The 26,484-nt window shown below is 45.0% G+C and overlaps 1 protein-coding gene across 2 annotated transcripts in view; it reads left to right on the top strand.

Annotated features, from left to right (window-relative positions):
• Positions 1 to 26,484, top strand: part of STXBP6 (syntaxin binding protein 6) — a 260,492-nt gene that overhangs the window by 171,930 nt on the left and 62,078 nt on the right. For both annotated transcript variants that reach the window (XR_003089378.3, XM_006123263.5), the window contains exons 3-4: positions 3,803 to 3,933; positions 9,513 to 9,678. Coding sequence is in view for 1 of the 2 variants with exons in the window: in XM_006123263.5 (XP_006123325.1) it covers positions 3,803 to 3,933; positions 9,513 to 9,678 (297 nt within the window). In the remaining variant the exon portion in view is untranslated. The remainder of the gene's footprint in view (positions 1 to 3,802; positions 3,934 to 9,512; positions 9,679 to 26,484) is intronic.

Here is a 26,484-nt window from a genome sequence, read left to right on the forward strand (position 1 = left end):
ATCATCCTTGTTTGTTACTCAAATGCACCAGCAAAACCATGTCTTTTTATACCCATATACTTTGATTTGTTACGTTGTATTTAATGACTTTATTTTTTCCCCCCTAACAAGTGATGGGGAAGTGGCATAGCATATGGTGGACTTACTTTAGTATTATGTAGTAATAAAAACTGCCTGACCAAAGCTATCATTCTTTTAAAAATGTTTGTATTGTTCAGTTATTTAGCAGTACATTTATAGAACATCTGATTTAAAATATATACATCTGCAAGTTTCACATGCTGCTTTATGTGCTGTACCAAAAAAGGAGAGATTTAAATGTCAACATCTGAAAGCAACAAACACAGCAAGTCTTCCTAAACTTTACAGTCTCCACTTCAGACTCAGGCTGTGCGGGCGGGGAAAGTAAAATGATTTTAGAAGTGTAAGTAATCCAGAAGACAAGGTGAAAACAGTAATAACATAGTGAATTAGATAATCAGGTTGTCTGTCACAATGAATTTACAAAACAGCATTGTTAGAAATGCTTGGATAATGTTTTTTTCAAGTGAATGAAGAGACCATAAGGCAGCAGAAAAGTGAAGCAGGAGACAAGGAATAAGATATAACTCAATATGCAAATACTTATTCACAAACTGCAAGATGGTTCCTAAATTAATTGTGGAGAGGTCAAAAATGATTGATTTACAGCAGCAAAAAGAACATCTCCTTTCTGTGTTTAGGGAGTGAATCTAATACAGGAAGTCTTTTTTCCTGTTGTTGAAAGTTAGCTTTAATCTTTTAAGCACATTTCAAAACATTGAGGTTACTGTGTTTATTTAAGTTGTACGGTTTTCTTTATTTTTAAAGTGTAATGGCACTCTGGTATGGGGTGTTACTCCTACTTTTAATGTTTCTAGAATATTGTCAGCATATTGGTCTTATAATAGAGATTGGTTTTTGTTGACATACTCTTTATTTTGTTCTGAAATCTATGGTGTCTATTTGAACAAGCGAGAATTTAAGGAGTTCTGTACTAAAATACATTTTTTATCAAACTGTATTTTGCTATTTTTAGTGAAAAATTCAATTACATTTCTGAAATATCCAGGGAAATGATATTGACAGTATTGTCATTATGTATAGCTTGCGTATGCATTGACAATATGCTGCATGCAAATAAGAAGGAAAACTTTTTAAATATTGTCATTATAAAATCAGTGTAGGCAGTTAGTCGCTAAACACTACTGGTAGATGCTTAGGGCTATTTCAGAGTGGTAGCCATGTTAGTCTGTTTCAGCAAAACCCACAAGGAGTCCTGTGGCACTCCATGCTTCTGAGGAAGTGATCTGCAACCCACAAAACCTTATGCCATAATATATTTGCTAGTTTCTAAGGTACCACAGGACCCCTTGTTGTTTGGGCCATGAATCAATCACTGATATAGAAGCCCAAAGTAATACGCAGAGGCAAGAGAAGGCAGGGAAACAGCATGTGGCCTGAAGAGTTTAAAATCTAGCTGCTTCATTGTTACAAAATACAAGAGGAGGAAAACATGAGTGTGTTGGCCAAGGCATTGACAACAAGACCAACGAAAAGGTACAGGAATAAGAATATTAAACTAGTAACAAGGACACAGTTGCATAACTTCTTGATTCTTTTTGCAAAAGCATTCGGCAGCATAGAAGCTTATAAGGGTCTTCAGAATGCCTCGCAGCATGAAAAATATAGTGCATGGAAGTGGTTGAGGGCCTCGGGGAGAGGGGGCCGGGCCTCAGGCAGAAGGGGGCTGTCCCTTCTAGGTGTGGCCCACCCTGACAGGGGGAGGAGACTTTGTGGCCCTTACTACATCGAAAAAGCAGAACCACAGTGTTCTGGGTCCTGGTGCGAGCTGGGACTGCTGAGTCCTGGCTCGTGCTGGTCCTGGACCTGCCTCCCATGGCTCTGCAGTTTCAATGTAGCAGGAGTTGGGCTCCTACGACATATAAACTGCAGAGACGCAGTTTGACTGAACATGCCCTCAATACTAATTGTACTGAGTACACGATTAGTCAGTTAACCCCTTCTTAACATCCTTAGGTGGAACAGAAAAAATTTGCTGCCCACTTCTGCCCTTCAGCAGTGCTTCCCCATTGCCCACTTTCCTATTCTAGTGCTTCTTGAAAGTGCTGAGATTCACCAGTTGAACCCTCTTAACTAGGGAAAGCTGACAATGATGGCAGGTACCAAAAGTGTTCGGATTTCATTGCCCAGCATCTTTTAAGTATTATAGGGAACCAGGAAAAACAAACACAACTTGTACATGAAACTATGACATAATTATAATACAGGATAACAGTCCATTGTTTTGTAATGTATTAATAAAAAGTAGGATGTAAAGGGTTACCCGGAAAGCATTTGCCTTACCAGCACACTTACCAGTTAACCAGTGGCCTGGCCTGGCCTGACCAGAGCTGCCCACAGCATGGCTAGCCTGGCCAGGCTGGAGCAGCCCTTCACCCTGTGATCCCGGTTAATCAGTTAAATCAACTGTTTAACCAGTTAACATTTTAAAATGGGTTTTGTCATCCCTATTAAAAAGCATATGTAAGGTTTAGAAAGTATTTATGTTTGGATCCATTACTTGTGTTAAGACACTGCTTTAACCAACTTCTGGTGCTGTGCAGGTTTCCTATTTTCACAGTGTTTGGTGTCTGTCTTAAAGTGCCAGTTCTAGGAGTCATGTTATTTCATACCTGTTAAGCATTTGCCTTTCCCAGCATGCTTACTGGGATAACCAGTTAACTGGCAGCTCAGCCTGGCCGAGCAGCAGTTGCTCAGCTTTTACTTGTTTTTAAAAGTTTGTTTCTGGTATGAAAACATGAAGCAAATGTACCATAAAGTCTTGAAAACCAGAAGGCAAATACAAAGAAACAAAAATCAATCCCCACCCCCTCTCCCTCTAATAATTTTCCAAGCCCTGACTTGGTGATTTTTGAAAGCCTGGGGATGTATGCTCTGAAGGAACAACTTATCTAAAGCTTGCAATGTTGTGATATGAATGCAAATTTTCACATCTTGAATTGTGGAACGATTGTTTTTTAATCATTTAAGCCCTATCTTTTAGTTATACTAATGATCTACCTTTAGTAATCTTAACTGTAGAATATATAGTGCTTAGGAAGACTATGAAGCAGTAATTAATTCATAACTTTAAAATACTGTAAGTGTAGTAAATAATTGTAAATGCAGGTATATTAAAAGTTACTTATGAAGGAAATAGTTTGTGCATGAAATATACAAGTAATCTTTATTTATTTTAAAGGAGAAAAATTATAATCTCCATCTATGCAGTTTCTATGGCACAAGTGAAGCACCTGAACTCAAAACAACTCTAACTTAGATTTTTGTCTTGCTCTTGTCGCAGAGATTGCGTTCCAGAGCCTCCCCGTCATTCTGCTTTGTGCTTTTCTTGGTTGTCTTGATGTTTCCTAGCATTTTTCACATTCCCTTTGCCTCAAAATTTATTTTTCATTTCTTGTTATTTTATTTCTAAGGCATCCATTGCGTTATTACTGTGCTAGGTCACTGTTATTTTCTGTGCTTGTCCCAAAAAAGATGATTTCTGGTTGATATTTTGATGTTAATAAAACCTAAGCCATTCATAATCCTTTCATCAATTAATCTGAGTGCTTTACAAAGATTGGGATTATTCTTTTCCTCCCTTATGCTCAACTCTGTGAAAGGTATTGCCTTCCTTACAATTAGTGTTCAGTTCTGTAAGCATTCACACACAAATGTGCTGCATGTGTTTATACTTTTTTGCTTTCTTTTATGTTTTCAGTGACGAACAAGAAACCTTCTCAGGCATCTATTACAAAAGTCAAACAGTTTGAAGGCACCACATCATTTGTAAGGAGATCGCATTGGATGCTTGAGCAGCTTAGTCAGGTCAATGGAATAGACTCTAATCGGGTGAGTACATTGCACGTATCGGGAGAAAGTAACTTTATTAGAATGTTTGTTTTTAATGTTGAGGATCAAGGTCATACTACTGCTATAGGAATTGAAGGTGGGCAGGGTCCTGTCATGACTGTTACCCATTCTCCCTGAGTTCTTCCTCACAAAAAATCCAGGATAGTTCATCTTTTCATGTTGATCTATAACCAGTATTCTCAAATGCCCAGGTTTAAGTGCTAACTCTTGACTATCCTATGGAGATGTATATCTTTCTCTAGATACTTCCTCCAATAAGATGGATCAGTACTTGTGTACAGGCAAAGGTGAGACAGGGCATGAAAGGAGAGTTAATTGAACTGTCTCTTCCTACAAATGCCAGCTGCATTTGTTCCTTGCAAGGTGTCAGACCTTTCTTTCATGGTGCAGTGCTTCCCTACAGGCTTCCCCTTAATCCAATAAACTGACAGTGGTTTAAGGCCGTGGTTCTCAATTCTCAGCCTATGGACTCCAATCAGCAAGTAGCCATGGCCCATGTGACATAGAATCATAGAATCATAGAATAATAGGACTGGAAGGGACCTCAAGAGGTCATCAAGTCCAGCCCCCCGCCCTCAAGGCAGGACCAAGCTCCACCTACACCATCCCTGACAGATGTCTATCTAACCTGTTCTTAAATATCTCCAGAGAGGGAGATTCCACCACCTCCCTTGGCAATTTATTCCAATATTTGACCACCCTGACAGTTAGGAATTTTTTCCTAATGTCCAATCTAAACCTTCCCTGCTGCACTTTACGCCCATTACTCCTTGTCCTGTCCTCAGAAACCAAGAGGAACAAATTTCGAAAGATCCGCCTGCAGTCTAGACGCGATCTTTTGAAATTTTCTCCTTCCTCCTTGTGACACCCTTTTAGATATTTGAAAACCGCTATCATGTCCCCCCTTAATCTTCTTTTTTCCAAACTAAACAAGCCCAGTTCATGAAGCCTGGCTTCATAGGTCATGTTCTCTAGACCTTTAATCATTCTTGTCGCTCTTCTCTGTACCCTTTCCAATTTCTCCACATCTTTCTTGAAATGTGGCCCCCAGAACTGGACACAGTACTCCAGCTGAGGCCTAACTAGTGCAGAGTAGAGCGGCAGAATGACTTCACGAGTTTTGCTTACAACACACCTGTTGATACAACCTAGAATCATATTTGCTTTTTTTGCAACAGCATCACACTGTTGACTCATATTCAACTTGTGTTCCACTATGACCCCTAGATCCCTTTCTGCCATGCTCCTTCCTAGACAGTCGCTTCCCATCTTGTATGTATGGAACTGATTGTTCCTTCCTAAGTGGAGCACTTTGCATTTCTCTTTATTAAACCTCATCCTGTTTACCTCTGACCATTTCTCTAACTTGCTAAGGTCATTTTGAATTATGACCCTATCCTCCAAAGAAGTCGCAACCCCACCCAGTTTGGTATCATCTGCAAACTTAATAAGCGTACTCTCTATCCCAATATCTACATCATTGATGAAGATATTGAACAGTACGGGTCCCAAAACAGACCCTTGAGGAACTCCACTTGTTATCCCTTTCCAGCAGGATTTAGAACCGTTAACAACAACTCTCTGACTACGGTTATCCAGCCAATTATGCACCCACCTTATCGTGGCCCTATCTAAGTTATATTTGCCTAGTTTATCAATAAGAATATCATGCGAGACCGTATCAAATGCCTTACTAAAGTCTAGGTATATGACATCCACCGCTTCTCCCTTATCCACAATGCTCGTTATCTTATCAAAGAAAGCTATCAGATTAGTTTGGCATGACTTGTTCTTCACAAACCCATGCTGGCTATTCCCTATCACTTTATTACCTTCCAAGTGTTTGCATAGGATTTCCTTAATTACCTGCTCCATTATCTTCCCTGGGACAGACGTTAAACTGACCGGTCTATAGTTTCCTGGGTTGTTCTTATTCCCCTTTTTATAGATGGGCACAATATTTGCCCTTTTCCAGTCTTCTGGAATCTCCCCTGTCTGCCATGATTTTTCAAAGATCATAGCTAAAGGCTCAGATACCTCCTCTATCAGCTCCTTGAGTATCCTGGGATGCATTTCATCAGGACCTGGTGACTTGCTGACATCTAACTTCCCTAAGTGACTTTTAACTTGTTCTTTGTGTATCCTATCTTCTAAACCTACCCTCTCTCTGCTTGTATTCACTACGTTAGGCACACCTCCAGTCTTCTCGGTGAAGACCGAAACAAGGAAGTCATTGAGCATCTCCACCATTTCCAAGTTTCCTGTTACTGCTTCTCCCTCCTCACTAAGCAGTGGGCCTACCCTGTCCTTGGTCTTCCTCTTGCTTTTAATGTATTTATAAAAAGTCTTCTTGTTTCCCTTTATGCCTGTAGCTAGTTTGATCTCATTTTGTGCCTTTGCCTTTCTAATCTTGCCCCTGCATTCCCGTGTTGCTTGCCTATATTCCTCCTTTGTTAGTTGTCCTAGTTTCCATTTTTTATATGACTCCTTTTTTATTTTGAGATCGTGCAAGATCTCCTTGTTAAGCCAAGCTGGTCTTTTGCCATATTTTCTATCTTTCCTACACAGCGGAATTGTTTGCTTTTGGGCCCTTAACAACGTCCCTTTGAAATACTTCCAACTCTCCTCAGTTGTTTTTCCCTTCAGTCTTGCTTCCCATGGGACCTTACCTACAAGTTCTCTGAGCTTATCAAAATCTGCCTTCCTGAAATCCATTACCTCAATTGTGCTGGTCTCCCTTCTACCTTTCCTTAAGATCATGAACTCTATTATTTCGTGATCACTGTCCCCTATACTGTCTTCCACTTTCAAGTTCTCAACTAGTTCCTCCCTATTTGTTAAAACCAAATCCAGAACAGCTTCTCCTCTGGTAGCTTTTTCAACCTTCTGAAACAGAAAGTTGTCTCCAATGCAGTCCAGAAACTTATTGGATAGCCTGTGCCTCGCTGTGTTAGTTTCCCAACATATGTCTGGATAGTTGAAGTCCCCCATCACCCTCATTTTGTACCCCTTTTAGCTTAACCCAGAGACTCTCTACACAGCTATCTCCTACATTCATCTCCACTTCAGTCCAAGTGTGTACATTTTTAATATACAAGGCAACCCCTCCTCCCTTTTTTCCCTGTCTGTCCTTCCTGAGCAAGCCGTACCCTTCCATACCAACATTTCAATCATGCGTCCCATCCCACCAGGTTTCTGTAATACCAATGATATCATAGTTGTATTTATTGGTTAGCAATTCCAGTTCTTCCTGCTTATTACCCATACTTCTCGCATTTGTATATAGGCATCTAAGATACTGATTTGATCTTGCCTCCCTGTTGTGCCCTGACCCTCCTTTCTCCTTGCCATTATAGGCCGTAGTCCCCCCCAATTCCAACCCATCTCCCAGTCCCGCACATGCAGTACTTACCTGTGGGCTTTGCTCACCTGCCCCCAACACCTGCCCCCAAGACATCATTAGGGCCATACAGGTAGCATATATATTGTACAGGTGTGGCCCACATAACACGTAGCTTCATATGTATAACACAATGGTAAATGTGTTGAGAACCATTCATTTAAAATGTAAATCTCTCTCTTGTCTATCCAATGTCCCAAAGAGCTAGGATGCAATTTTCAAGGAATATATGCAACTCAGTATAACACTTCTTATCTGGATTTTTATCCGTTCAGAATTTTGAACATCTGCCTGTGTTAAGTGCACCAGACAGATTTGCAAAGGAAAGCCAGTTAAAGCTAAAACCTATTTATGCATCAGCTAGAAATTAATGTGTGGAGCATTAGGAGTTGGGGATTTCAATCACATCTTATAGCCATAAACATTGTGAAGCATAAAGTAAACAAATTCATTATGCAATGGAATATGTTCGTAGTTAGTCTACCTGAGATCCTGGATTATCTAAGGCCACATTCTGATTGGTCATATGATCTTTATTAATGGTGATGCACCAACTTCTTTCTGTGTACATCTGAGATGTTATTACCAAAAAAGAAAATGAAAAAAAATCCATAACCCATTATACTAAGTGTGTGTAGTGGGAAAAGATAATGGAGGCTGCTGTGTGGTTGGGGGGTGATGTGTGGAAAGAGTATAACCGGCGAGTAGAGGGAAATGCCAACATGTGCTGAGCTATCCCGTCAAAAGCAGTTTGGAAATGTAACCAATTTGAGCCTTCCTTTAAATATATTTTCCACTCTAGTTGGAATACAGTAGATTTTTTTCTTTTCCTCCTATTAACTATTTTTTTCGTGAAAGAATACAGTACAATAAACATCTCTATTTAATTTTCAGTGTCACCAGACATGCTCCAATATTAAGCTCTGTGGCATTAATTAGTAAATTACTGGAGCACTTTGTAGGCAAAAGGCTAAACACATCTGAAGGCTGCACCAATGTCCTGTTGTGGCGTAGTACATATATCTCTTGTCATGTCATTAATATGGATGGATTATCCTGGTCTGCCATGTGATAGAAGCAAATCACATGATCAGAGTTCATTTCTTTTTGTGGTTGGCACAGTGTTTGGAGTGTGGCTGTATTTTGCTGTCTGACTTACTGCTGCTCAAGTTAAATGCAGACTGCCAACTCTGAGGCCTATTAGAAAACATGGCAACCTATTCCAGTTACAAATAGTAGTTCGCTACCTGAGTTCCCATTCTACTCAATGGCCCAAAAGGCCCATTTGGAGTACATCTCTCATCATGCCCCACAAGCAAAGAATTCATTTTGCACAACTTTCCATTTTCAAAAGGGGAGTCCAGTCCACTCTTAGGATGTGTCTAAACTACACCCCTCTGCCGACAAAGGGATGCAGATTAGGCACATTGTAATTTGCAATAGCGATGTGCCTAATCTACATCCCTCTGTCAACAGTTTAGACACATCTTTAGAGGAGAAAGGGTGCACAAGGACAGTACACCCCCATGAGATACTGCAACTCTTTTGGCTGAAATCTTTCAATATTGAGATTTTATCGAAAGCTTAAGAATATCCATTGGAATTTCCATTCAGAAACATATATGTTTCCAAGAAAAATTTCTGCAGGAAGAAAAATTTAGATCAGCTAGGCCGTGTCCAGACTCAGGGGTTTTTTCGGGAAAAGTAGCCTTTTCCCGAAAAAACTTCCCCTGCGTCCAGACTCAAGCCGCGTTCTTTCGAAATTATTTCGAAAGAACGCGGCTTTTCTTTCGATGGCGGTAAACCTCGTTTCACGAGGAAGAACGCCTTCTTTCGAAAGTTCCTCTTTCGAAAGAAGGCGTTCTTCAATGTAAAGAGGCCGTCTTCGAAAGAGAGCATCCAGACTCGCTGGGTGCTCTCTTTCGAAAAAGCGGATTTCTCTTTCGAAAGATCCGCCTGCAGTCTAGACGCGATCTTTTGAAAGAGGCTCTTTCGAAAGATGCTTGCAGTCTAGACATAGCCCTAGAAAAGTGGATTGTCATTAAAATAATGTATTTTAAATTATGTTATTCAAAATGTCCATTGCTGCAAGTGACCTTCAAACCATTTTTAAAATAAAGTGTCAGTGATACCAATGTTACTGTTTTTTTTTTTTTAGGATTGTCCAGAATTTGATTTACTATTTGAAAATGCTTTTGACCAATGGGTAGCAAGCACAGCCTCTGAAAAATCCACATTCTTTCAGATTCTTCACCACACTTGCCAGCGCTACCTTACAGATAAGAAACCAGAATTTATTAACTGCCAGTCCAAAATTATGGGAGGTAAGTAAAGGGAAACTGAAATATTTCTACAGATTGAACATGAATTCATCTGATGTATATTGTGGTTAGAATGTAGCTTGTATACACAGTTGTGTTAATGTGACTGCATTGTTTTGAACATTGAAAGTGTGTGGTAAGTGTTGTTTTTTGGATTCTGTAAGTAAAAAAGAGGAGGAACTACATCTGATTGCTGTAGAAGTGTTTTTTCTGATGGCATTACTTATAATATTAACCACTGGGTTAAGAGCTGACATCAGTTATCCTAATAAAGATGGATTACTCATCAGAATAGATAAAAATTCAGCTGACGTACCAAGTAATTTGGTCTCTAGGGAAATGTAAGTTTACCTGAGAATCTTCCTTCCCAGTTCCTTCCCCTGATGGTTTTAAAAGGTTTTAACTTACTTTGCTTTAAAATGTGTTGGATGTTAGAACACTGCCCAATATTTTAATTGCATTTATACTAAAACTCATTTCAGAGATACAGTAATCTTTTGCAACTCTTTTTTACTACATGGCTACGTCTACATTGGCCCCTAAAAACGGAAAAGCCATGCAAATCAGGTAAGTCAGGATAGGGAAATCTGCGGAGGATTTAAATATCCCCCGCGGATTTAAATAAACATGTCCACCGCTTTTTTTCCGGCTTGGGGAAAAGCCGGAAAAAAAGCGTCTAGACTGGCGCGATCCTCCGGAATAAAGCCCTTTTCCGGAAGATCTCTTATTCCTACCTCCGGAAAAGGGCTTTATTCCGGAGGATCGCGCCAGTCTAGACGCTTTTTTTCCGGCTTTTCCCCAAGCCGGAAAAAAAGCGGCGGACATGTTTATTTAAATCCGCGGGGGATATTTAAATCCCCCGCGGATTTCCCTATCCTGACTTACCTGATTTGCATGGCTTTTCCGTTTTTAGGGGCCAGTGTAGACGTAGCCCATATGTTTAGCTTCTGAGAATACAAGAATCTTTCTTGTTAAAAATGTTGGACCTAATGTGACTGTTGTGTATAACTGAGATGGTTTATTTACTGTCTTTTCTATCATCTTTTACTCTAGGATCTTGGGAGTTTTTTAGAGACATCTTCAGAGGTTTTCTCTTCTAGTTTCAATTTTATGTTCAATGAACTCTGTTTCTTCCTCCTTAGCATTACATTCAGTTCTTCTCATAAAGTTTTCACTTCCTCACAATGTTGGGCATTTTATGTATTTCTGAAGCATAGAAGCATTTTTTGTTCATCATCTGACCTGCTAATGAAATTGGCAGAACATCTACACTATAAGTTGTCTTCATGTGTGAAGCTATATAAGCATTCAGATTGAGAATTTTGATCTCCGATAGTATTTCAGGTCATATTTTATATCCTTAATACATTCATTCATTCAGTGAAAAAATTATATGCTTGCCTGCCATTGCACATTAATTTATATGCTACTGATATCCAAAAAAGTTTGCCCATAATATTAAGTAGGCTTTTTTAATGACATCATAGCCATAGGAACAGATGAAGCTATGTCTTGAGTGACATCAATGTGATGGTTCCATTTTGACATTGCTGAATTTCATTTGCCTTAGTTCATTCTTTCTAGCACACACTTGTTTTCATTGGTGTTCACTTACAAATTTCTTGATGATTTCAGTATCTACAACTGTATTCTTGCTAATTCTGGATTTTTCACAAGCACCACACTTGACTCAAAGGAGCACTATTCCCACTGTTTGAAAGAATGCAGGCCACCTCTTCTCCTTGTCACTTTCCTTAACTCAGGACTGAGATCTAACTTTTCCCAGGACTCTATTAAGGTATTCTTTAGAGTTTCTAGATATTGCTCAGTGAATGTGGCAAATGATTCCTGAATATCTCAAAACAATCAATTCTTTTTAGTTCCCACACATGAAAAATTGCTTGAACACCAAATACCCACCGAATAATAATGTACAGGCAGTCCCCGAGTTACGCAGATCTGACTTATGTCGGATCTGCAGTTACAAACGGGGTTTTTCTCGCCCCGGAGGACTGGAGTGGCGGGACGCCCAGATGCGCCGCGGTCCCGCCGCCTGCGTCCTCCAGGGCGAGAAAAGCTGCTCCGCGTCTCCCTGGTCTACTGGGGGGGAGCGGTGTCAGCCGACGGTCAGGGCTCCCTATATCTGTCCCTTAAGACCGGCTGAAGTTCTTTTAAATTGTGCTTGGTTCTGTTACAGCAACTGAAGGAGTCAGGTTAAAACTTACAGTTACAGGTTTATTAAAGAAGCTTATAAATCATATGGTTACAATGGCTATTGCTCTATTTCTTAACTACTAGCAAAATATAGATACTGCTAGCAAAATATAGATCTTAAAAATGGTTACAAAGAAGATAAAGATAGAAAAATAGAAATAATGGTACCAAGTAACAGCTTACTCTTTCTATGTGTACACTTAAGACAGAGGACCACATCCAGGTACAATTTTTACCCCCTTCTGTGCCACTCGACTCCAGCATGTCAGGCCAGGGCCGGTCCCTCAATTCCTAGGAAAGACGAAAATACGAGGTGGGCGTCCCCATAGAACCTCAGGAGGTCAAACACCTAACCCGACCAGCAGGTACAGGGTAGAATGACACTCAAAGTGAGTGTGTGCTGGGCCCATCTTTTATACTCATGGGATCACGTATTTCTCTTTCTTATCTGTCATGCCAAATGGGGCTGCTCTGTCTTTTGTGAGACCAGTTCTTACAAGGGAGTTGTGAACTTAATTTACACTTGTAAGAGAGATAACTAAATTGGAATTACTGGGGATTCTTTTCTCAGTGGGAAATTCCTCTTCCAGGGACTGTGTGTGTGTTCGAATCAACATAGGTGCCAGCCGGTGGCAGTCTCACATATCCTGATCTCTCCTCATATCTATGTTTCAGCTTCTCAGGATCAGATGAGCCAGCATAGACTATGCTGATTTTATTGCTCCTTCTCTGCCCTGTATGCTTCAGAGAGGCAAATAAGATGGATGTGATGGAGGCGGGCTGTCTGGCCACAGGGGGGGAAGCCCCGCCCCCCCACCCTCCAGCAGACCAGGGAGACACTGAGCAAAGCCACGGAACACGCGGGCAGTGGGACAGCCCACACGCGCCGCGGCTGTCCCACTGCCCACATGCTCCACGGCTTTGCTCCCCGTCCCCCTGGTCTGCTGGAGACCAGCAGACATGGGAGACGTTGAGCAAAGCCGCGGAGGACCCGGGCGGCGGGACCGCGGTGCGTCTCGGTCCGCCACCCACGTCTCCCTGGTCTGCTGGCGGAAGGGGGGCGCAGCTAGTGTGCCCCCCCCCCCCCCCCCAGCAGACCAGGCTTTTCTCCGGACGCCTGTGGTAGAGCAGCTGGAGCGCTGCCGGTTGGTCTGCCTCAGGCGTCTCCAAGTCAGCCACTGCTGAAACTGACCAGCTCAGACTACAGGAAGCCCGAGGCAGAGTTGCTCTGCCCCGGGCTTCCTGGAATCAGCCACTGATCAGTTTCAGCAGCAGCTGACTTAGGGACGCCTGAGGTTCTTAAGTTGAATCTGTATGTATAAACTGGTGTCCAGATTCAGCCTGTTGAAACTGATCAGTGGCTGATTCCAGGAAGCTCGGGGCAGAGCAACTCTGCCTCGGTCTTCCTGTAGTCAGCCGCTGGTCAGTTTCAGCAGCGGCTGAATCTGGATGCCAGTTCCGACTTACATACAGATTCAACTTAAGAACAAACCTACAGTCCCTATCTTGTACGTAACCCGGGGACTGCCTGTACTGTGTTTTAGAAGTGGAAAAGACCCAGTACAGTGAGTTGAGATGAGAAAAGATGATCTCAGAAAAGTGAAGGTTTGCAAAGCAATGTCTCATTTTTCACCAGCTCGTAACACAGACAAGTATTCTTGTTCTATAGGTATTTACTTCACTTGACAAAGATAGACTACTATATGCAATCCCCAGTTCTGACAGATCTTTTACTGTTTGAGCTGGTATGTGCCCAACTGTACTTGTGACTACACACTAATTCTTTGGAAGTAATGGATCTGAATGTGCCCAGATGGAAGCTTTATTTAACTTCCAATCTTCAAAAGGCTTACAATACTACTTTATCAAGAGCCACAAGTCTTCCAACTGATTTTGTTCTGACTAGTCTTGAATACAACACTTGAACCTCTTCTTTTGCAGACTGCTTTACTAAAAGAACCAATGCATAATATACATTTCCACTTTTACCCCTCCAGTTCAGCCATCTGGGTCACCTCCCTTGAAAACATTTTTTAGCTATTCATAAAGTTCCAGTTGAAAGCTGTGTTCCCTCCAAAAGCTTTTCCCAAAAACTACTCATGTCACAAGTGCTTAGTCTCCTCAGTTTCCAAGTAGCCGTTCTGAAATTGAGTCTTGTCTTTCAGAAATCCATTCTTACTGCCATCTCTTCCCCTGGACTTTGTTTCCTTCCTCATACAATCAGAGCATGCCCTTATCTTCCATCCTCAAATTAATTGACTCCCCTCCCCAAGCCTCTCTCTCCCAGGGTGTCTTATTCCCTTTCACCTCTAATTCACTGAATACTTCTTTCACACCTGTTCCAAATTCTGCACTGATTTGATCTTCTCCACTTGATCATTCCTCCTCCTTAGCACCTTACCCACCCTAAGTTTATTATACCATCCTATGCTTATTTTCCTTCTACCTCAGACATTTCCTTAAGTTTGTTGGTTGATGGGTTTCCCTCTGCTTTTCTTCCGCTATTTAGGGGCAATTTTCATTTAAATTGCTCTTCTTCCTTTATGCCCCTTTTGTAAAGCAAGTTCATGAGCTCACATGGCTCCAACTACCAGTTCCCAGCTGATGACTCACACCTGGCTGTCTCCTGAGCTGTTTCACTTTGTCCAACTCCACATAAGTCTGTCTTGTGACATCTGTTCCTGAATGCAGACGTGCCAACTCTCCCAAATTAATAGCAAAAGATGCAGTTTCTAAGTAAAATCAATCCTGATGCCTAACATTTGAGAGTTCTGTCCTCACATTGTGAGTCAGGGTTGATTTTACTTAGAAATTGCGGTGGTGGCTGATGTGCCTTGCTGTCAGTCCAGTCATTCCCCAGGGCTTTCTGCATGGCAGCGGGGTTCCTTGCTAACAGCCCCAGGCAACTATGGTTCCTGCTGTCAGCTCACTGCAGACAGCAGCAGTCTCTGCCACCGTGAAGAGAGGTTCCTGCTGTCAGCCAGCCCCAGTCCACGCTCCTGCATCAGCTGCCCAGAGTTGATATAGGGAACCTTTCCTCATGGGGCATGCAGAAGAAGAGGCCCCTGCTGTCAATCAGCCCCAGGGCTTCCAGCAGGTTGTCATCCCAGGATGGTTGTGAATGTAAATGGGAGCCCAGTCTCCTGGAACAGTTGATATTGGGAGTTCCAGCTGCCACAAAGAGAGGCTTCTGCTGTCAGGCAGCCCTGGTTGGCCAGAGCTTGTGCTGTGAGCCCCAGCTGGGCAAGTGGAGAGGGAACCCCACTGCAGCCCCCCTCCTTCTAGGCCTGGGGAGTGTGAAGAGCCCTAAGAGGAGCAGAAGAGAGTCTGGGAAGGCTGAATTAGAGCCTACAGTTTCAGGGAGGCAGATGTGAGGCTGGTAGGATGAGATTGGGCTGTCTTGCTGGTGGGTTCTGAGTAGATGAGGTGAGTGCTTGGAGTGTGAACTGAGGGTTGTGTGGGTTGATGAGGTAGGAGGAATGAATTGATGGGGTGGTGGTGACTGAGCAGAAGCTTTCATGGTATTAGGGAAAAAAACATTTTGGCTTGTATTACAGTTTATGGCTTCACATGTATTTATAGAGAGAAAACAATTGTCATAAAAATTGTGGAGGATCTCTGAAAAAGATCCTAGGTAATGTGGAGTAGAATGTGGTGCTATTTAGTTTGTTCTACATGCAAACCTGTGCATCTTTAGTATGTCAAACAACTTCACAGGAAAACAGAATAGCTATTAAGTAACCACAAAAACTCTACTGACATTAGCATCTGTGTTGTGAAGCAAGAGGCTATTGGCGATACACTGGAATTATCTGTAGCTCTGAGAAAGTGAAGAGAAATCTTAAACTACTTTCAGGGCCAAGCCTGTTATGTTCCAAAGAATCTCTGTCTGAAAGCACAATGTTCTGAGACAGTAATAAAAAATGCAGTGATATATATCACTAAGCTTAAAATGGGAGAAAAGTAGGAATTGCACTGAACCAAAACATGTCTAAACCACTCAGTTTTAGGGATTGATGAGGGAGGTGTTAGAATCTAAATTCAGAACGGACTTTGCAAATGACCCTTTTCTAGTAATTTATCAATCCAAAATAATAGAATGCAATACCTTTCAACATTTGGGGTGTTCAAAATCCAGATGGAAATTTGCCTTTATCCCATTTGTTTAAGGTAGCTCATATACCGGACAAGCTTTGGTTTTTGGCTTATTGTATGGAGTATATAGTTCCTTCAGTGATAGTCTGTTTAAAGTCCACAGCTGGGGATCTGGTTTAAATATGTTGAGAAGAGCTGGTCAAAGAGTTGTGTATAATTTGTACACAAAAACACTCTCACATCAACCGCCCTTCCCATTTATTTTTATACACACACATTCTCACCAGTGAACATGGGTCTTTTCCAAAGAGCCTTCAAAGCCCACAGCATATGTTTTGCCATCAGACTGCAGCAGCACCACCCACATGCTCCTGAACAAGTGTTTGAAGTAAGGCTATTAAATATTGAGCAATGTACTAATTGAGTAGTCCATGGAATTTCCATCGACTACTCGATTAGTCAATAGGCACATCCTCATTCCTCTTTTGAAATTTCCTACATTTCAAAGGAGGAATGCAGAAGTCGGTGTGCAGCCCGGGACCAGCAGGAAGTCCCGCTCACTCCGGGCTGCACGCGGATGCCAGCTTTGAAATGTACAAGAGTTCACAGAAGGGGCTGACCCTGGACTTCATGCTGTGCTGCCACTTTGAAATGCCATGCGGAGTCTGGATCAGCTGGAGACTCCCCAGCTGATTCCGGGCTCCATGCGGCATTTCCCCAGAACTCGGGATCAGCTGGGGACTCCCCAACTGACCTTGGGCTCTATGCGCTGCGCTGGAACCCAAGTTCAGCTGGGGAGTCCCCAGCTGACGCTGGGTTCCACGCAAATGCCGCAGCGGTCTTTCAATGGGGCAGAGCCACATGAAGCCCAGGGTCAGCTCTGTGCAGCGCTACTTTGAAATGCCAAGGTGGCTTTTCAAAGGGGGCAGCACCACACAGCTGAATGCGGGATCAGCTGTCTGGCACTGCCGCTTTGAAGTACTCCCTCTCTCCCCACTTTGCTGCCTTTATCTGATAGAGGCAGCAAGGAGGTGGGGGGAGGATTGGCTAGTCGACTAGCCAACTAGCCCTTAGTTTGAAGCAGGCACAATCAGTTAGATTTGCTCGCCGCGGCTCACAGAAGGGTTTTTAGGGTTGCAGGGCAGAATCTGAAAATGAGGCCCCCTTTCCATGCATCCAAAATATTTACAGTAAGGGGAGGCCCAGGGTTGAGTGGGTTCTCCAGCCTGCACTATGCTCACTGTTTAGTGGCACCTTGGTTTCTATCCTATGGAAAGAAACCCAGCTCTCTTTTCCAGGCATTGCAATATGGCATGCAGTTTGGAGGTGCCACTCAGGTTTGCCCTGATGGGCCCGCTGTCACAACAGAGTTACAACACACCAGGTCACAGCAGAGGGGGTTCCAGGCCAAACCTGAATGATGCTACAACCCTACATGCTGAGTCTCAATGCCACTCAGTTTGGGGGCTCTTCTGAAATGGAAGGCCTGGAGCAAACTGATCCTAGACCCCTCCCATTAATCACTAGGGCTGGGGCCTGAGCCAGAGATCACAGGTCCTTCTTATGTATTCAGATAGATGCCACATGTTAAAATAGAGATGTTAGCTACCAGTCAACTATCCAACAAGCAAAAGCTTATCAAATAGTCAAGAAGTGACTCGACTTTTTCCTCCCCCCCGCCCTTTGCTGGTGCTGGGGGGGGGAAGGGGCGGCTGACTTAAAAGCTGGTTGCCTGCAGCACCATCTCTGGGGGGCAGGGGATGCAGAGGCACAGCGGAGAAATAGTGCATTGGGCTCTTGCTACATTTCAAAGTCTGAAGCGTCACAGTGGTAACATGGAGCGAGCAGAGACTGCTTGAATCCTTGCTCGCCCTGTGCTCCCTGCAGCAAGCTCCTCCTCCCTCCCCCCGTTGCCTCTCAGAGATAGCAATGTTGGGGAACTGGAGCCAGTGCTTCTTAAAAGCTGGTTTGCCCCAGCACTGTCTCTGGGATGCCTCATGCCCCTGCCTGTTGCCTCAATCAGAGGGCAGGGGGGAAAGGAGAAGCTGCTGTGAAGCAGCCCCTATCTGCAGGGGTCCCAGTGGGGAGCAGTCTCCATTGTCCACCAAGAACAGAGGCTGCTTCGGCACCAGCCCATTTCCGGCATCCAGGGCTGGCCATGGATGGGGGCTGCTGCTAGAACAGCCACTGTCTGTGGCCAGCCCTGTCTGCCGCGAACAGGAGCTGCTGGACTCAGCATGAGCCAGGACCAAGCAGTCTTGGCTTGCGCTCATCCCATACACTGCACCTCTGCATTTAAATGCAGAGCCCTGCCGCTGCCTCCTCCAGGCCACCTTGGAGCCCTGACAGGTGCTGCGTGGAGCCTGGCGGAGGCAATGCAGGGCAGAGTGTGCTTAGGCCTGGCAGGTGCTGGGACTGGAGCACAGGCTCTTGTGGAGCTATTTTTAGTGCCAAGTCTGAGTCCCTGCAGGCAGCTCCAGCTGGAGTCAACCAGCAGCCGGGACAGCCTCACCAGAATGTGTCTCCTGCAGCTGCCGCTTGACGTGAGCTAGACAGCCTGCGAGGACTGCACTGCAGACTAAAAATTGCACAGCAGGCGCCCCTGGCTCAAGTCCCAGCAAATGGTCCCACCCCAGGAGCAGCTGGAGCCGGGGCTGTGGGGACTTCTGGGGCCTGACCGTAGGTTCCAGCCTCACAAACTGGAAGGCAGACGGTGAGGGGAGGGACAGGGAGAGAACTAAGAAGAAGGAGGGGTGAGGAGAGAAAGTGGCTTGTGCTGAGGGGAGGAGTTCAGGGCAGGAGAAGAAAGGGGAAGGCACCAAGGGGCAGGGTGGAGAGGGGGCCAAGAGGAGACAATGAGGAAAAGGGCAGGAGGGGAAGTGGAGAGAAGGTGTCAGTGGGGGTGGGAGAAGGGAGAGGACAGGGTGATTGCTGGAAGAGGAAAGGGGGGGGCCAGAGGGAGGAAGAGGGGAGGAGTGGGTGCCAAGAGAAGATGGGTTGAAAGGAGGGGTGGGCATGAAGAAGGCAGGGGATGGAGCAAGTAATGTGTGAGGGCACAGAGGGGCATGAGAGATACTGGGGCAGAGGGTGGTGAGGGGGTGGGCATCAGGGAGAAAGAGGTGAGGGGGGGGCAGGGACTGTCAGGGAAAGGGGAGGCACCAGGAAGGTGTAGATCCCAGGGGGGGAAAGTGTAGGTCCCAGGGGATTGTGGGAGTGAAGCAGAAGGGCAGACACTGGAAGGTAGGGACAGGCACCAGAAAAGGGAGGCAGGGGCAGGTAGGTAGAGGGAGGTGTTAGGAGAGGGGATGGAAAGGGGTAGCTACAGATTATCAGAGTGGGGCTAGAGGAGGAGTGGACACAAGGGGAAGAGAAGGGCTGGTGCAGGGGAGGGAGGCAGGCCCTAAAGAGCTAAGGGAAGTGAGAGGAGCAGGAGCCAGGACAGAGAATGAGGGGTGGGTAGCAACAGGCACCAGGGAAGCTGATGGCGTAAGGGGAGGAGACAGGGCAGCAGAGGGAAAAGGGAAAGGTTTAAGATATTTATTAATAGCTTGGGTGCCACAGTGGCACACATCTGAACAAGCGCATGTGGACTCAATACTGGTGCACAAGACAAAATTCATTCGGCTCATGGGAGGAAAATCTTAGAGGGAACTCTTCCCCCAGCCTCTCTCCCCGAGTTAATGCAATTGCAGGATATTGCATAGGGGGTTCTATGGGGACTAAACTCATCCCTATTGGTAGAAGGATGTTGGGAGGAGTTCTCAGAGGGGTCACACAACACCCTTTACTTCTGGTCATGTGTCCATCTTGACCCCAGGAGCACTACTTCCAGGGGTAGGACTTCTTGTGGCAGGGGATGCAGCTAACGGGGGAAGTGGGGAGGTCAGGGATGGGGACGTGGCTAATGTGTCCCTAATTTTGGTTCAGAAAATATGGTCACCATAGGTGAAGGTAACAAATAAGATGGCATTGTTTCTGTATTGCTGATTGATTATCTGCAAATGCTATGGTAATTTAAACTGTGAAATAATCTATCTCACTTGAGCCATTTAAAATTAGAGAGGACAAAGTTCATCACAGCAGGGTTACCAGTGTGTCTGAACCAGTGCAATACTGTTTTTTGTTTTAATCTGCACTCTTCAGATAGCACTCTTCTGCTACTTTAATAACCTTGCCAAGTAGCAGCTGACTAGAATTAAACAAGACTAAGGTAAGTGTTGCCATTGCTAGTTGGTACCACTTGGGCAGAAATAAAATGGACAAAAAAGTGTCACTTCAGTCTCTTCTTTCCTGAAGAAGCTGTGAACAGCAGTTTGACATGGGCACTTTTCCCATTAGCAATTCTGCTAATAAATAGTGTGTGCTTAGTTTTTCCCCGCTTCTTGCATGTGATACCTGTAGAGTCTACATTTGGTGATGGTATATGAGATTTTACCTATGACATAAATGGTGTTAGCAAGAAAGAAAATTGGTGGTTGGTGTCAAAATTAATCTTTTATGTATCTGCAGAAGCTTAGCTTAAGTATCATCATCACAATATAATCTGCATTAAATTTCAAGCAACCTGTAGTAGTCATTTAAATATTCCCAGCTGAGTGATTTCAAACGATCCTTTGTTTTAGGCAAAATGATTTTTCATTAAGCTGGTTCTTATGTCTCTGAAGACAATAATTATGCACTTTCATTGGAAGAGAGAAGCAGAAAAGACTATAGCTTTCTAATGTGTTATGACATCTCAGAAAAATATTAATTTTGCCCACTTCTACCTAGCAAAGTCTGGAATTCTAAAAGTCTGTTGTTTGCTACAGCATCTTGCAAAAAGTGTATAGATAAAAATGTGTTACCAAAGTATTAATATTTTGATATGGAAGGAAACTGTAGTTAGTTTTGTCCAAATCCACACTTTTACTCTTGAAGGTTAGTGAGCTCCATCTGTTTTTGTGACTATGTAAAAATGCTGAGAGATTTATTCCACCAGTTAAGAACTATTATTCCAAAAGATAGTTACACATCTAGTGAAATGTGTTAATTTTGCTGAGTATTATAATATCTTTTATAAAGTAAATACTCCAAGCTCAGAAGTTCATTAAAAAATATTTGGACGTAGTAGAATGTCCGGAGATAAGTATACTTGATAAAGAAACTTTAGATAAAAAAATAAAAGAAGAAATCCTAGAAGCAATGGCAAATATGAAAAGTGGTAAAATCTAGGACCCATCAGCATTCCTGATGATTTTGACAAAATATTGAAGGAATTATCAGTGGATTCCTTGAGAGATACTCTCAACTCTACCCTGTAAGAGGAGGAACTTCCACATGAATGAAGCTACTGTAATTATTCTCCTTAAAGATGGAAAGGGCCTTACTTTGCAGTTCATATAGACCTATATCATTGTTAAATCATGACACAAAGATGCTAACAAAAATACTAACTAGATGAGGTTCAACAAGGACAAGTGCAGAGTCCTGCACTTGGGATGGAAGAATCCCAAGCAATATTACAGGCTCGGGACTGACTGCCGTAGCTGTTCAGCAGAAAAGGACCTGGGGATTACAGTGGATGAGACGCTGGATATGAGTCAACAGTGTGCCCCTGTAGCTGTGAAGGCTAATGGCATATTAGGGTGCATTAGGAGAAGTTATTATTCCCCTTTATTTGGCATTGGTGAGGCCACATCTTGAGTATTGTGTCCAGTTCTGGCCCCTCCACTATAGAAAGGATGAGGATGTATTGGAGAGGGTCCAGCGGAGAGCGGCCAAAATAAGGGGTAGGAGTACATGACCTACGAGGAGAGGCTGGGGAATTTGTACTCATTTAGTCTACAGAAGACAAGTGTGAGGGGGGATTTGATAGCAGCCGTTACCTACCTGAAGGGAGGTTCCAAAGACTACTCTTCTTAGTAGTGACAGATGGCAGAACAAGGAGCAGCAGTCTCAAAAGTTGCAGTGGGGGAGGTCTTGGTTGGATATTAGGAAAAACTATTTTACTAGGAGGGTGGTGAAATACTGGAATGGGTTACCTAGGGCAGTGATGGAATCTCCATCCCTAGAGGTTTTTAAGTCTCAGCTTGACACAGCCCTATCTGAGATGATTTAATTAGGGATTGGTCCTGCTTTGGGCAGAGTGCTGGACTCAAAGACCTCCTGAGGTCTCTTCCAGCCCTGTGATTCTATGAGTGCTGTCTATGCTCTTGCTTATATTATTCTAGATCAAACTGGAGTGTCTGATAAATAAATATCAGGTAATAGTCAGAAAATACTTACAATCATTCATAATACCAGATCATAAAAAAGAACTTTCTCTTGTCTTCACTAGGCAGAGAGCTATGCAAGTTAAGAGGATTGCATATCTCCTGGTTGAATTGCACAAAGGGACTAAGCAGGGATGTCCAATGTCTCCTTGTGACAGGGTGGATTAGGCCCTTAAGTCCCCTACTGAAGGCTTGTGGCCTTGCCACAATCCACCCCATGAAAAGAACAGTAGAGAAGTCCTTCAAGTTCCCTTAGTGGTGGTGTGAGAGGCAGCCAAACAGGGCTGAGCAAGCCACTATAAAGAAAGCTGCTGGGCCAGACCCTGGCAGTTCCTCTTTGGAGCTTGAGGAATGAAAATTGGGTTACTTGCTCACAGTACTGCTGCTTTCAGCCAGTGGACAGCTGGCTTTGGAGAGCTTATTACATTGAGGTGCAGTGTCAGCTGCTTAAGACCAGGGCTTGGCTGGTGGGAAGAACTATAGAACCCTGGATAGGGTGCCATTCAGAGGCATAGTGAGGGTGTTATGCGCCCAGGGACAAAGGAAAAATTTGCACCGCTGCACCCCTCTCCCCCCCCCCCCCCCCGGCCGCCATGTGGCACAGCCCCGAACCTGGTGCACAGCTGAGGGGAACTTGTACTGCCTCTTCCCCCACTCCCTACTGTTTGGGGCTGGGCTCCTGCATGCACTAACCCTCCAGTAGAGATGGAGCAGGGTCGGGCTTGGCGCAGAGAGGCAGGGAGGAGACTCCAGCTGCCAGTGGTAGGCAGAGTAGGAGCACATGAACTGAAGGGATAATGGGGGGAGCAGAATGGGATTAAACTGGAGCCTCCCTAGCATGGTGCCTAGGGGCAACTGACCCCTCCGGCCCCCTCGCTACTCCACTGCCCCCCCCCTGCAGATCTATCATCTTATGCATGTGCAAGATCTGTGAGAGCCATCCCATGAATCTGCAGTTAGTGTCTGTGGCGCCGGCTTCTGGGTGGTGTCTCAATGCTGCCACATTCACCTCCAAAGAGGCAGCTTCCCAAAACAGGCCCTTGCTGCTGACCCCCAAACCATCCACAGGTCCAGTCTCCTTTCAATGGGCCCACTTCCCAGGGCTCATTGAACTTGGATCTGGCTTCCCTCCCCTCTCCAACCTTTGCAGCTGCCCAGAGGTGCTCACCTTCCGCCTTACACATTCCCACCTTATTCACCCCACAGGGACAGTCTCTGCCACACTTGTCCTAGGGACTATTCTACCAAGACTTAATACTATAGTTTCCATGTAAAAGGACTCAATACAAAGCTAAAAACTTCAATGAGAGAATGATTAATACAGAGACATGTCTACATCTGCTGCAGGAAGACACCTCTGCCTGTCTCCACCCTTCTCCCCCCAGAGTCTACAGCCCCATTGCTAAGCAGGGGAGGGGAAGAAAAGAGGCTGAGGCCCATCCAATGGGACTGAAGCAGTCATGAGCAAGCCATGTCTGGGAGCCATTCTCTTGTCCATTGCTGGTGCTGTGTTGCTTCTGGCATGGTGAAATGCAGTCACCTCTAGGGTAGGCTGGACAGCTGTTTAACATCTGCACAAGGTTTCAGGCAGGGGGCAGTGCAGGCTGCCTTCCTGCAGAGCCCCCATCAGAACTACTGTGCCTTCCTGGCTTAAGAAAAGAATAAACAGGAGGATTTGAAATTAACCCGCCCAGTCTCACGTCCCCTAGGCAGGGACTGAGCCATCTACATTAGGCCCCAGCTGGAGTATCATGTCCAGTTCTGGGCGCCACATTTCAGGAAACATGGAGAAACTGGAGAAAGTCCAGAGAAGATCAACACAAATGATGAAAGTTCTAGAAAACATGAGATATGAGGTGAGGCTGAAGGAATTGGCCTTGTTTACCTTGGAAAAGAAAAGACCGAAAAGGAACACGAGAGCTGCTTTCAAGTATCCAAGAGTATCATAAGGAGGAGGAGGAAGAAAAATTGTTCTCCTTGGCCTCTGAGGTTAGGATGAGAAGCAATGGGCTTAAATTGCAGCAAGGGAGGTTTAGGTTGGACATTAGGAAAAACTTCCTGCCTGTCAGGGTGGAATAAATTGCCTAGGGAGATTGCAAAATCTCCATCACTGGAGATATTTAAGACCAGGTTAGACAGACACCTGTCAGGGATGAGCTAGGGCAACTCAACTTTGGAAGCCCCAGTGGCCACACTGATATTTACAGAACATGCTGAGGACCTCAACTTAAGTGTGGTTGCATATGCAAGCAAATATATACAAATAGCTTCTCTCACACTGACATGCATGAATACAAAGATTAAGGCAAGACTACACAACACCCAGACCCCATTTAAGTCAGTTCTGCTGATACTAATAAAATGCAATATTTACCCAATTTCTACCCATATGACAGCACTCTTCATGAGCAATGACCGTCCAATAATTTAACTACTAAAACGCATATCAACAGGAGATCATTACACTGACTGCTTTTTTCTTTTGGCTCCCACTCACCGGCCAAGTGTTGATCCCCACATAAACCCAAACTGCACCGCGGGGTGCAAACAAACTGGCCGTGGGCAGCATACCAAGTTATTAATAAATATTTTAAAACCTTTACCTTTTCTATGCTGCCATGTCTCCTCTCCTTGCTCCATCAGCTCCCCTGGTGGTTGCTGTCCCCCAACTCCTCACCCTCCTCTGCTGTCCTGACTCCTGCCCTTCTCACTGCCCTCAGCCCTCCTGCGACCTGAGCCCCTCTTACCAGCCCTTCTCTCCCTTCTGTGCCCACTCCTCCAGTAGCCCCACTCTGATCAGGTGAGCTATCCCTCCTCATTCCCTCTCCTAACACCTCCCTCTACACACCTGACCTGCCTCTCTCCTCTGGTGCTGGTCCCTCCCCTGCAGGTGTCTGACCTTCTGCTTCACCCCCAGAATCTCCTGGCACCTGCACCTTCCCTTAGCCCTGCACCCTCTTCGTGCCTCCCCGTTCCCTTACTGCCCCTGCCCCCTTTGCCCTCTTTTTCCCTGATGCCTACCCCCTCACCACTCTCTGCCCCCATTCCCCTCATGCCCCTGTGCCCTCACACATGACTTGTTCCATCCCCACCTTTCTCATGCCCACCCCTTCTTTCAAGCCTTCTCCCAGCACCTCCTCCCCCCCTCCAGACCCTTCCCCTCTCCTCTCCCAGCATCACCCTGTCCCCCCTCCCACTGACATCTCCCCTCCTGCCCTTTTCCTCATTGTCTGCACTTGGCCCCCTGACATTTGTATCTTCCCTCTCCCTTCCACCTCCTCACAAGCTCCTCCTCTCCCCTCCCCCCTCCACACAAGCCCCTTCTTCACCCACCTCTTCCCCTTAGTTTTTCCCCTGCCCTGCCCTGCCCTACCTTCTGCCTACCACTTGCGGGGCCGGAGTCTGCGCTCGGGCCCCAAAAGTCCCCGGACTCTAAACCGGAAGTTAGGCCGGCAACATGCGGCACCGAACACTTTTAAAGTTCCGGGCCATGATGTCATGTCACGCCCGGGCGTCTCCCTGGTCACCTGCAAACGCTGCGCATCGTGTGCAGGCAAGAGGGAGCTGACTGAAAGCTGGCATAGGTGGCAAGTTATATGGCCGTCTTCCTCTCCCCCCTCCCCCGCCCCCCCCCCCCAGCCCTGGACCATCCATGCCGTACGCAGCATGCGCAGGCAAGGGGGAGCTGACTGAACACTGCGCACGGCAGGGACGGGACGGGGACGGGGAGGCCGGCCATATAACTTGCAGCCCATGCCAGATGAGCCTGCACAGCATGCACTCGCTCTCACCCCGGCCCGGCACCTCCCTAGCGTGGCGTCCGGGGGTAATTGCCCCCCCTGCGCCTCCTTCGCTATGCCTCTGGTGGCATTGGGACTTCATTGCAACAAAGCCATAAATTAAGAGTAAGAAAGGTGCAGGGATATGGAGAAGAGGCCCAGGAAGTGAGAATAGCAGTAGAATGTTAATGAAATAAATGTCAAACCACTACTTCAGCAAATCGAAAAAGATTGTCATTGCTGGGAAAAATATTGAGTTTCTTGATTGGATAGAATAACCACAGTCTGTATGAACATTCTACCAAGGATATTTCTCTAATTTAAAACCTCGAGAGTTCTAGTTTCATCCCCTGAACTCAAGGCAGCACTAAGTATTATCTAGATCAGGGCAACTTAACATGTGGCCCATGGGCTGCATGCGGCCCACGGCCCATTTGTTTGTGGCCTATGGTGTGGTTTGGGTTGGTATT

The sequence above is a fragment of the Pelodiscus sinensis genome, chromosome 5, assembly GCF_052426305.1.
Source record: "Pelodiscus sinensis isolate ZL-2025 chromosome 5, ASM5242630v1, whole genome shotgun sequence".
In the NCBI taxonomy this organism is placed as follows: Eukaryota; Metazoa; Chordata; order Testudines; family Trionychidae; genus Pelodiscus; species Pelodiscus sinensis.